Raw genomic sequence first — 12,102 nt, 5'->3', positions numbered from 1 at the left:
TGAAGAAGATGAAAGAATGCGGCATTTAATAATTAGTTTTTAGTGTTAAGGAAAAACTATTTTTTAAAATTTTTTTCAATTTAATAGACTCAAAATTTACGTATGAAATTTCAAATTTTAGTTTTCAAATTTCAATTTTAATTTTATATACAATAACCATGCATACATCCTTGAATGTGTGTCGTTTAATTCCAATTTAAATTCAAGTTTCTTTCTTTCTTTCTTTGTTTTTTTTTTCACACTTGTGGCATTTAAAGGTGCTAGTGCAAACACATATTACTCCCTAAAATCTATATGTATTGCAGAAGGGATTTTTAGCAGAAACCCTCTCAATGGCTTCCAAATTTCTCATTCTTTTTGCTAAATTTTTGTATTTATTTTAATACATAAAAAGTAGTGGGTTATTACTAACCCTATCACCAATCAAATTTAAAATTTAAAACATTCCCACTATCTACTTCATAAACCGTTTATAGTTTGTTATTTATACTTTAAATCTTTTTTACTCCTTAATTAAAGACAAATGCTCATTTGTATGCTATTTTAATACAATGTTATATTTTTATAATTAAGAAATATTTGTCACCACACTAACCCTATAACGACCCCTACAAATGAGCTTTGCAAATTACAATCACATTTCAAAAAAGTCACAAATGTGCAACTAAATGTAAAGTTGATGGGATAAAGTGCAGTTAAATATAAAGTTAAGGGGGTTACTATATTTAACCCTAAAAAAAATCCCAAGAACCGAACAAGTAGTGGGTTATAGATTTTTGTATTTATTTTAATACATAAAAAGTAGTGGGTTATAACTAACCTTATCACCAGTCAAATTTAAAATTTAAAACTTTCCCATAATCTACTTCACAAACCGTTTATAATTTGTTATTTATACTTTAAATCCTTTTTACTCCTTAATTAAAGACAAATGCTCATTTACATGCTATTTTAATACAATTTTAATTCGGAAGCATACAACATGATCAAGAAACAACAGAACCAATTAGGACTAGATTTTGACCCCAAAAAAAAAATTAGGTCTAGATGCCACTGGCACGTTGCCGTAACTTGCAATGCCAATTAGGACTATTTAGCATTTTTTTTTTTTTGCAAGGAGTTAGGACACTATAAAGCTTATTTAGGCAAACTTTGCCTCATCGGTGATTTGAGTATCAAGTTATTGAATATACTACAAATCCTATAATATCAGTCAGTTACAAAAAATAATATTTTACTAGCATGTGGTATTTGCGTACGAAATTTCAGAGGTAAATCAAATGCTTTTACTTATACTCTATATAATTTGAATAGTTTTTTAACGAATATAACCATACTATGCAGGACTATCACTTTGTACAATTGAAACTAGCAAATTGTATATTAATCACAATTTAGATTTTGCTCGATACTTGCGCGGTTGGTAAGTTCCATCAGTAACACTACATCAAACTTTTAATATTGTTTCATACTTTTATCAACATGTATTTCAAAAAATTATAGGTTTGAAAATGATACATGTGCTCGAAAGTTAGTTACGTGATTGAGGTCAAGCAAGTTTAGAACATTACAAGCATTGTTGATAGCAAATTCAAAGAGAATATGGATATCCGAATATACAATCATGCATATGGTAAACTTACTCTATTTAATTTAATTACTGCACAAAGTTTTTAAATTTATAATCATAACATATACCTTCTTTCATTCTTACTAGATTAAATATTTTCGAATATTTGCTTACATTCAGAGCATTAACATAGAAAACATGTTCTATGAGCTATGCAAAAATTGTGGACAACTATGTGAAAGTCATTTTTCAAAAACAGTGTGTATGCATTATAATGATGTGGTCGACACTATTGTTAGGTAATTAATTCATGTACCTTTAAAATCAACAAATTTTTCTGTATTGTATATAACATTTTATTTGTCAAACAGGTACAATGTTAACATACAAATCAAAGATTCCAATGGTAACATGCATCTTAATCTACAGGACAGACATGCACGATTTGTATTTGGTTGTGATGCTTCTTATTTTGAGAATTACAAAAGAAGGTAGAATTTCTTGATATATGTTTATTTTTTATAATGCTATTTATAAACTATGTAAAAACAATACACTAATTTTGAATTTCGCACATATTTAATTCTCAGGACAATGGTGATAGGTTGTTCAACCAACGAATCAATTCATGCAAAGATCGTACATTTTCATTTGTAGTACGCATTCAACAAAATTTAACAGAATTAATTAAATCACCAATTTTGGCTTTCGTATTAAAAGTTGATTGGTGTGAAGAGTATTCGCACTTTCATGCAAAATTATCAAATAGAATACATAATATTTGTAAGTATTTCATTTTAACAACATTTAATTACATTCATTTTTATTCATATATCATTCATTTTCTAATATAAATTTCTATTATTTTTTCAGGATCTATCTTCCGAAAAAAGGTAATTTTTGAATAATATACACATTCTATCATATTTCAAACTATTGTTAGAGAGATATTATATTTTAATTGTGTTGGTACAATTTTTTAATATTTTTTAATTCACCCTTTTATTTTCATTTTTTCAATAATATCTACGCACGGGTATTCACACTAGTATTATTGTAGCCAAGAAGGAAAAACAACAGTGCGAGCTTGCATCATGCTGGAAGCAGTAATTAACCACTTGAGCGAGTAAAAGAGGCAGTAAATTATGAATAATTAGGGAGTGGCTTAAAAGAAAAAGAAAAAGAAAAAGGAATGCTAAAGAGTGGAAGAGCATGATGAGTAAGCAGGAGGAGCACAAAATATAAGAGGCCACGAGCGCAGATTCCCGTGACAGTCTGTCTCATCTCATGGACCCTTTTCTCTCTCCCTTCACCAGTCACTCCTATTTCTGTAGTAACTACTCCTATATACTAACAGCCTCCGCTCTCCTCGCCCACACTTTCTCTCTCTACCCTGCCTTTGCTAATTGCTACTTATATTTCTACTGCTCCCTCACCAGCCTCGTTACTTAATACTACTAATACTGATTTTTTTTCCGCTCTTTACTCATTACTCAAATTTACTAGGTACTATTTATAGCGCTCCTTCTCCATCTCTGCCTTGCTCTGAGATTATCGTCATCAACAGGTCAAACCAGTCCTCCTCCCCCACCGCAATGGCTGCTTCCCTCCTTGAATCTGGTTGGACGGTAATAATAATCTCTATCTGCTCTCTGCTCTCTCTCTCTCTCTCTAAAATCACGCGTTTTTTGTTTATTCAATTCCTTTAATCGGCATTCCCTGATTTTTAGCCCTAGCTCTTGTCATTTGCTATCAACATTTGAATTTGTTCGATTGCATTTTAACTTGCCTACATTTGTTTTTATTTATTTGTTTTACCTTTTTCATGGCGAATTTTGTGAAAGAAGACTTTGAGTGAGTGAAGTCACTACCTCAAAAGTTTTTGTCGGAGGATTTTGCCGCCATGAACTTGACAAACTGCAAATCTAGGATCTATGGATTTTACATTTCCGTTTGTTGCCTGCGTAGTTCTGCATCACTTCTGCATGCTTGCTGCATGTTATTATTAGATAGATGTTAATTGGGGATGCTTTGCACGGATTCGACGAGGCAGAGACTGACTATATGATTGAATTTGGCCTGGAATGTGACTCCTACTTTTTAGTTGCCACTACCAATGGACAATTAATCTGAATGTCTACCCGCTAGATATATCTATCAATCAACTACATTTGAATAAATTTTACTGTGCGAGAAAGTTTATATTCTGCGGTCATGCGGGAAAGTGGACATTTATCACCATTATAAGTGAGAAACTATTGATTTAGCAATTTCCATGGAAGTGGAATTTGGACGTTTTGGTGATCCGAGCTTGTCCTCATCCTTTTATGCTACTGAACGCAAAAGAAGTTTCTCATGTATTCCTTTGGAAGAATAGGAGTTGAGTTCCAGAATCTGATTGCGCGGTAATTTTCCTCCAAGTGTCAATGTGTCACAAACTCCAAGGAATAAAGTCCTGTATTTCAAGGACAGGATAGTGACGGGAGCTGTCGTTTTTGTTGATTTCCGAAAAGGCGCTATCGTGGGCGTCGTGCTTGAATGACACAATGCATTTTTTGAATTGTCTGTTCTTGGTAAGATTTCCCGGGGGGGGGGGGGGTTGGGGGGTGGGTTTAGTTGTCCTGCTTAATAAATTCCCCTGCGAATTGCTATGTATTCTGTTCACTATCTAAATTAAGCTTATATCATTACTACAATATTTTTGTTTTGGTGTTTTTTCTTGACTGCATAATTATAATCTATTTTTGGTTCTCCGTATTTGCTATATAATTTACAGATTCTGCTATGTGTAGACAAATATCTCTTGCATACATATATGATACTGTTTCTGCCATATTTGGATCACCCCTTTGGTGCTTCATTATTCGAATTTATCTTCACAAAAAGGAAAAGGGTGAAACCTACTGTTGTTTGGAAGTTTTCCTTGAGTTTATATTCTCACAATTCGATATCTTATTCTTTTCATTTTATTCTGAAAAAGAACCGGGTCTAAGTTATATTTCGCTAAAATCATTAATTAACTTGCTTTTCATTATTTGTTGGGGTTACCAGTGAGGCGATTTATGCATGCTGCCGTGTGCAAGAAGTGTACTTTTTGTCTGGGTGGCAGTGCTTTACGTTTGATCTTTTAGTTATTAGTCAATCACATGTCTACATATTGGTTGTCAGTTACTCTCTTTGTGCTTTATTATTATCCAGAACTCGATAACTACCATACTTTGGAATGTGCTCTGCTCATTTTGTTTTTGTGACGATTTTGCAGTATTTGATTACTCACTTCAGTGACTTTCAGCTGGCCTGTCTTGGAAGTTTCTTTCTTCATGAAAGTGTCTTCTTCTTGTCTGGCCTTCCTTGCATTTATCTTGAAAGGGCTGGATGGCTAAGCAAGTATAAAATTCAGGTTTCCTTTTTCAGTTATTCATTTTGTAAATGATTATGATGGATCTTCTTCATTTTTGTGTTCGTTGTACTTCCGGACAATAGCTCTACTATTTTTTGAACTACGACACTATGAATCATGGTTCTACTCTATATTGTAATATTGGTTAACGTTCAATTGATTTGACTATGCCATAGGTTCCTTTTCTTTTCCTTTGTTGTTTTTTCTTTGGGGATGGAGATGAGGGGGTTCTGTTTAAAGTCCCAATTATTATGACCACTGATGATATCATCATGTTAGGTTAGTAGACAATTTGGCATTCCAATTGAAAGTGTATCCTATAGTCAGCTTTCTCTTTGTAGATCTTATGTTTCTCGCCCTAATTTTGGTTTTATTTGTATTTTAAAATTGTATCACAGCATGTGCTGTCTACCCACATTATGTGGAGAAAACATGGGTGGCATAGTATATTGCATGTTAGTCATCTGCTGGTGGCATATTTATTTAACCTTGTAAAATAAACCACATTGAAGGATGCTGAAGTGCTTAAAAGCTCTCACTCTCTCTCTCTCTCACACACACACACTCACTTCAAAATACATGCACTCACTACAAGTTCTTATTAGCTTTCATGCTTGAATTTTCAAAATTTCATCAGAGTGCAATTCCTAACGCTCACAATTAAAAATCTATAGCGTTACAGTCTGCTTTTCCTCCATGAGTCTTAGGCTACTTATTTGCGGCCATTTGTAGAATTTCTGATGGCCAGTTATTTATTCTCTCGGGTGGATAATGTGGCCTGTTGTTCCTATTGTCAATATCATTCATATGCGTGTGTGTGTGGATTTTTACCTGTATAGTAATACGAAGGTATTTATGTGTTTGATTTGCATTGCATTTATGTCTGCTCACTCTCTCCACTTTAATTTCATCTGCAAGTAGAATTTGAGGCATAGAAGAAAACAGATAGAAGGGCATGCCTCTCTCACACATATACACATGCATGCAATCTCCCCCACCCTTTTATTTTCTTTCTTTTCTCTACATTTTGTCTTCCTTTTGGTAACCAGCTAAAGACAATATTTGCAAATATTCAGTTATATGTGTTGGTTGGATGAGAGGGAGTTGAGAGGAACTAATTAAACCCACTCAATTATTGAGTTAAGGGCATGAGTGGCAATAAAAAGACGACGAGCATCCTTTTAACTTCAACTGTAAATGTTGTTCCAGTTCAAACTTAGTCTATGTCGGTTTGACTTTGGAGGGAGTATATATACTTTCTTTTTTCGGTGTGGCTGACTGAGGATGCTCTTGGTGGTTGTTTCAGTAGATGGACACTGATCTGTTCTTTATTTAGTCATTAAAGGCTGGTTATGGTTCAATATACTCTGTTTCTTTCATCTCAAAAAGTCTTCTACAGCATTCTCATTGGAGAGTTGTTTATGAGAAAGTACAGATGAATTAGTTTCATATGTCAGAGCATTGCTAACTCATAATACTGTTGATTTGAATTCTACTACTTGGACATGCCTGTGAAGATTGTTTTGGTTTGGGGTTCTACATGATAAACATCTGATAGAGACTGGTCAATCAGATCGAGTTATCATATTTCTAGGTTTCCATCCTTCAGTGCACATGTTAATTGGTACCGCCCATCTCTGCTTTCTTGCAGACAAAAAATAACACCCCTGCTGCTCAGGAGAAATGTATCAGTCGTCTGCTGCTGTACCATTTTTGTGTCAACCTGCCAGTGATGGTTTTCTCCTATCCTGTCTTCAGATACATGGGGATGAGAAGTAGCCTTCCATTGCCGTCCTGGTATTTTCAGGTTCTTTATATACTAGATCTTAGATAGCAGATGTTCTTCTTTATGATTCTCTTTCTTTTCTGGGTGGACCAGTGACTAAAGTGCTATTTCAAACTTTACACGAATTTGATTTCTTTGGTTCTTTCTCTTTGTAAAATTACTGATTCTTCTACCCCTTCTGCACCCCCTAATACTAATTTTATTTTCAGTTGTGCTTCTGTTTTCATGTATATAATTTTCATTAACTTTGTATCTGCAGGAAAGTAATCTCAACACAGATTTTGTTCTACTTCATTCTGGAGGATTTTGTATTCTACTGGGGACATAGAATTTTACATACTAAGTGGCTCTACAAACATGTCCACAGTGTTCATCACGAGTAAGTAGTGTCATTTTCTTCTTTCTTGATCGTCAATTTAAAGTCGTCCTCTTTTTTTTATATGCTTTGGGTGCAATATTATGGTGTTTGCATCTACAGGTATGCAACACCATTTGGACTGACCTCTGAATATGCTCACCCTGCTGAAATTTTGTTCCTTGGGTTTGCTACAATAATTGGTCCTGCCATCACTGGGCCCCATTTGATTACACTCTGGCTGTGGATGATGCTTAGAGTCCTTGAGACCGTCGAGGCGCATTGTGGTTATCATTTTCCATGGAGTCTCTCAAATTTCTTACCCTTATATGGGGGGTCAGTTAATGCCCTTATCGATGCTTTATGATAAATCTGTCTCTTTAGCCCCCATATTGTTTATATGCCTGAAATTTTCTCTTATGTTCAGTGCTGATTTTCATGATTATCATCATCGACTGCTCTATACAAAGTCTGGCAACTACTCATCAACCTTTGTTTACATGGACTGGTGAGTTGTACTATTTAGTTTTAAACACTGCTTGAAGATTATATACTCAAGAAGAAATTGTATATCGGAAATATCATCATGTTCATAAGGGCATGTTAAGGAATATGGTTATAACAACTAAAAATCACCAAAACAGAAATAAGAGAAGAACAATGAGAAATGGGGAGAGGTGTAGCTGATTCTTTAGCCCGCCACATCTTATGCTAATGAGAGTGTGCATCGGAAAATTATTTGCCAAAACAAAACAATCATTTGATTGCAGGATGCAGACTAGTTATTAATCTTTTTACAGAAGAGATGTTTTACCTGGATTTGCCAAAACTCAGAAGGGGTGATTATTATTTTGAATGAGTAGCCTTCATTCACAATGCCAGCATCTCTGCATTAGAGCTGAAAGTATCTCATGCAATTTCTATTCCTTGTCATCCAAGTTGAATTGGTGCGACCATAGATCATTTGAGCAGCTTCTTGTTTTAGCTGGACTGGTGATATAGGTTGAAAGCTCGAAGACAGTCTTCTTGACTTGATTGTAAATGGTGGGAGTCTATTTTTAGATGTTTTTTTTTTTTCCTTTTTTAGTTTCAAAGATTACCATAATCTTCTTGAGGGTGTGACAAGTTATTTTTCGATTCATCACACAGGCTACCTGGAGAATATTCACTTTCTCCTGTTGATAATTTTGTAAGGTCTGTTGGTGAACATGACAATATTGAGAGAATATGCTTTCGACATAAATGCTTTTCGTGGGCTTTAAACACATTTGTTTGCTTTTTAGAGGTGTTTTGGTGGATTAGGCACTGCCTTAAGTGTGAAAATCATGGGCATTCTTGGTTACCGTTTGATACTGAAACTGCCAAATATGAATGCCTATTAGCTAAGCAATAAGATGGGACCCTACTCTAGTTGTGCATCTTCGAGGTAGTTAGTTAGGTATTGCATGGTATTTGCCATGAGTTTCCGTTACATTCTTGTTTGGAGTAGAGTCTTTGGAAGCCAAAGATTGAACCAGTTGTAATTCCATTTGTGAGAATTGGTTGATCTGAAAATTCCTTCCCGGAAGAGGACTGGAATTGTGGTATGCCATTGAAAAGGTTGCCTGCTAACAGCACACTGCCTGAGGTTTAGTTTGACCAATTGCTATTTGTGCTTTACTTTTTTATTTCCTCAATTTTTTGTAGGTTACCAAATTTTCTTGGACTAATTAATAGGAATTAAGATGGAGCACAAGCTTTTACAAGCTTTTTGTTCCTCCCGGTGCCAGAGAGCTTTCATAGTAGATGATAGACTGACAATTTATAACCCAAGCAACAGGATATAGTCCAAAAATCACATATTTTAGTAAATAAATTACGAATAAGCTTGCTTTTGCTTTCAGCTGGACATTTTCTTCTAATAATACCCTTAGGTCCTTCTACCCCTATCTTGCTGATGTAGTGGATGTATACAAATGGATTGACTATTTTTCTTTACAAGTCAAAAAGGTTCGAGTATCTTTTATGTCGCATCTTCTGTGTTCTACTGTTTGTGTGAAAATCTGCTGCATGGTTCCTTTTCAAGGATATTTCCTTTCAGAATTAATGCTTGTGCTCACTGCCCGGCAAATGAATGGGAATCACCTTCCCAATACGTGGTACATGAATCTGATATATTCCTTTTACCAATTTGTGTCAGGATATTTGGCACTGACAAAGGTTACAGAAAATTGAAGGCATTGAAGAGCTATGGAGATGAAGCTGCTGGCAAAGATATATGATAGGAATAGAAAAAAGGAAACCATTTTGACTGCTTTGGAATCTGATGATGAAATCTTGAGCTGAAAGCATCTGGGCTAAGCTCTTGTTTGGTTTCTGAGCATCTTTTGTTGCACCTGCTTCTGTTCTATTGCCGTTTAGGTTTAAAATGTGTATTAGTGTGGCTGTAGTCCAAAGTATGTTTTGGATTGCTAATCCTGCTATCCGCCCCATGAATGAAGCTCCACCTCTCGGATTTGTGGTGTTCCTGCTTTGGATTTCCTCACCTCATGTTTTGGGAACATAATGTGGTTAATTAGTCAAAGTTTATGAATACCATACAACTTCCCGGGGAACTTTGTGCTCTGACAGTCTGACTGCTTACATCCTGAAGTATAGAAACCATTTGTTTTGGCTCCAACTCTGGCTTCCTTTATAACTCTGTAACCTTTCAGTGATCTGAAATTATTAGTAGGAACAATTGCAGATTTGATTTGCATCAAATCTGCGGCTATTGAAAGTTGTGATCCAAAGCACAACGGTCTATCTTATGGACTTTGGCTGATAGTCAGATGTCCATATTGACCATGTTCCCCAAGAAAGTCGTGTAACTCGTTCAGTTAACTTTGCTTTTCCAACATTGATGGAGAATTTGTTGACTGTAGAAATGCCTTGGGAAATGGTGGCCGATGCAGTGAAAGCAAAAACATAAAATAAAAAGAGAACATGGATTGGCGGGCAAGTGTATAGGAAATGCAAACCTACAAGGTGCTCAACGTATTCGTGTTCATTATTCAAATATTCAGAGTGTGTTACCGTGCTCTTGCTGCACAAGGTTGGACTTAAAGGTGCATAAAGCATTGCTACCAACTGTAGAAGTTCTTCTCAAAAAAAAAAAAACCAACTGTAGAAGTTGTCTCAAAGTCCACTAAACAACACCCTGTTATGTGCAAACACCACTGTTTCCCCCAAACTTTGCCTATGATGTTATCTGGGAGCACTAGCTGTTTCCCTCCATGGCTCAACTCAAAAGACAGGGATGATTTAAGGGTACTCACCCTACAACTTCATCCGAAGAAGTCTTTTTGACCTCATATTATACAACCGCCGTTTCTGACAAAAAAGAATGGACGTTGTCAAACATCACTGTGCTGAAGATCCTATTTATAGTTCCCACTGTAGATGAGTGCTTTGGTGGTCTTAAGAGCTGTTGGTAGCAGCTGAAGGTACATGAAACCGAACGTGGGGCAATGGAATGAAAGCCTCTGTGACAACAATTTTATAAAATGTCTCCGATGATGGCATAGCCGTATCAATTTACAGAAATAAGCAGGCAGAGACTTTAGGCCTCTTTTACAAATCTTACCTACTCAAGATCTATTATATGGAGATTAAAGCCGCTGATTTTGAACCACATCAAATTCTGCCTGAACCGTATTCTCGTCTAAAAGTTTAGAAGCATAAATGATCGTTCAAAAGAATCATTTGGTATGATGCAGTAGCAAGCTTTTGCCTTTTTGCAGTTTTGCTTGGCTCGACTTGGACAATCATTTGGTATGATACGTCCGCATGCCTGTCAAAGTTTCACTCTCCACACAGTGGAGAGGAGCACGCACACAGGAGAAAGATGTTTTGGATACCGGAAGGAATTGTGGGTGGCCGAGTCCAGTCCCTTGGAAAACTTGTGCGTCCAGTCCATCGCGAAAAAAGCTGCCTAATAGTAAAAGATGGGATGGACAACACAACAAATAGGATGGGATCCTACTTTTCTTTACTACTGCTTTTGTACGGGCCACGACCATGACGCGGCATCGTTCCCGAGCTTCCGTATCCCTTCCAGACCCCACCTTAAGATTTTTGACATTGACCACCGTAATAGTAGTAATACTTCCCTTGTCATCATGAATCGAAACCCTAGAAAATATTTTGCGCACACAAACTAGAGAAAGAATAAAAGAAAGAAATGGAGTAGATGAAATGTAAGGGGAAAGCCTCCCTTCCCAGACATTCAACAGTAGAAAATCATTAGGCCTTGTTTGGCAAGTAAATTTTTAATCAAGTTTACTTGCTACAAGTTTTTTAACAGCTTTAATTACAGTAATCTCAAAAAAAATTTCAAAATTTTTAAACTGTACACTTCAAAATATCTAAAAATTTCTGCCCATCAAAAATTTTTTCTACAACTTCTACAATAAATTACAGTAAAATTTTATATAAATATCCAAAAAACTCACTTGTCAGACGGGACGGGAGGGGACGTAACAGCGACTGCGCGAACCCCACATCAATGTCCATATGTTTTACTGCTCCCTATTCTATAAAAACTCAGTCCATTCTAAAATCCAAATGCGCAGCCGGACCTTTCATTTTCATTTTGAGGTTTAGGTACCAGTTTGTTATGCGGCACGTAATTTAGAACTTGTTCAACCTTGCCAGCCCATGGATGATGGAACAAACCAACCAACCAACCCATCCTCTAAACGACGTATGTCAGCGATGAACATGCGGCTACATCTTCCTAGCTGCAATTAAGACCATAAATTTACGATTCATCACCCTTCTTGTATTGGAAAGCTTGCTGAACTTAAAAACGAACGTTACAAATTCACGAAGATAAATAATCCATCAATATGTGAGATTGAAATGTTTACCCGTTTGGATTGCTAATTTTCTAGAAAAAAGTTTTCGAAATACTCTCTTAGCATATTTTTTAATTATACATATTTTTAACCCTCGTATACATCACATTGCTA

The 12,102-nt window shown here is 35.7% G+C and overlaps 1 protein-coding gene across 3 annotated transcripts; it reads left to right on the top strand.

Annotated features, from left to right (window-relative positions):
* The first annotated feature begins 2,871 nt into the window (after positions 1 to 2,871).
* Positions 2,872 to 9,770, top strand: LOC113729393 (methylsterol monooxygenase 2-2). Of its 3 annotated transcripts, none has more exons than XM_027253700.2 (7): positions 2,872 to 3,198; positions 4,833 to 4,970; positions 6,622 to 6,767; positions 7,016 to 7,135; positions 7,370 to 7,447; positions 7,539 to 7,619; positions 9,291 to 9,770. In XM_027253700.2, the coding sequence occupies exons 1-7, from the start codon at positions 3,166 to 3,168 to the stop codon at positions 9,370 to 9,372; spliced, it is 678 nt and encodes a 225-aa protein (XP_027109501.1). In that variant the 5' UTR covers positions 2,872 to 3,165; the 3' UTR covers positions 9,373 to 9,770. The 3 variants fall into 3 exon arrangements, with proteins under 3 accessions (XP_027109501.1, XP_071934557.1, XP_027109496.1); XM_027253695.2 differs by having other exon boundaries at positions 2,876 to 3,198; positions 7,235 to 7,447; XM_072078456.1 differs by lacking the exon at positions 4,833 to 4,970 and having other exon boundaries at positions 2,874 to 3,198; positions 7,235 to 7,447.
* Positions 9,771 to 12,102: the final 2,332 nt, after the last annotated feature.

The sequence above is a fragment of the Coffea arabica genome, chromosome 1c, assembly GCF_036785885.1.
Source record: "Coffea arabica cultivar ET-39 chromosome 1c, Coffea Arabica ET-39 HiFi, whole genome shotgun sequence".
NCBI lineage: Eukaryota > Viridiplantae > Streptophyta > Magnoliopsida > Gentianales > Rubiaceae > Coffea > Coffea arabica.
Note: the sequence above shows the minus strand (reverse complement) of the source record. Positions and strands in the feature narration are given on the sequence as shown.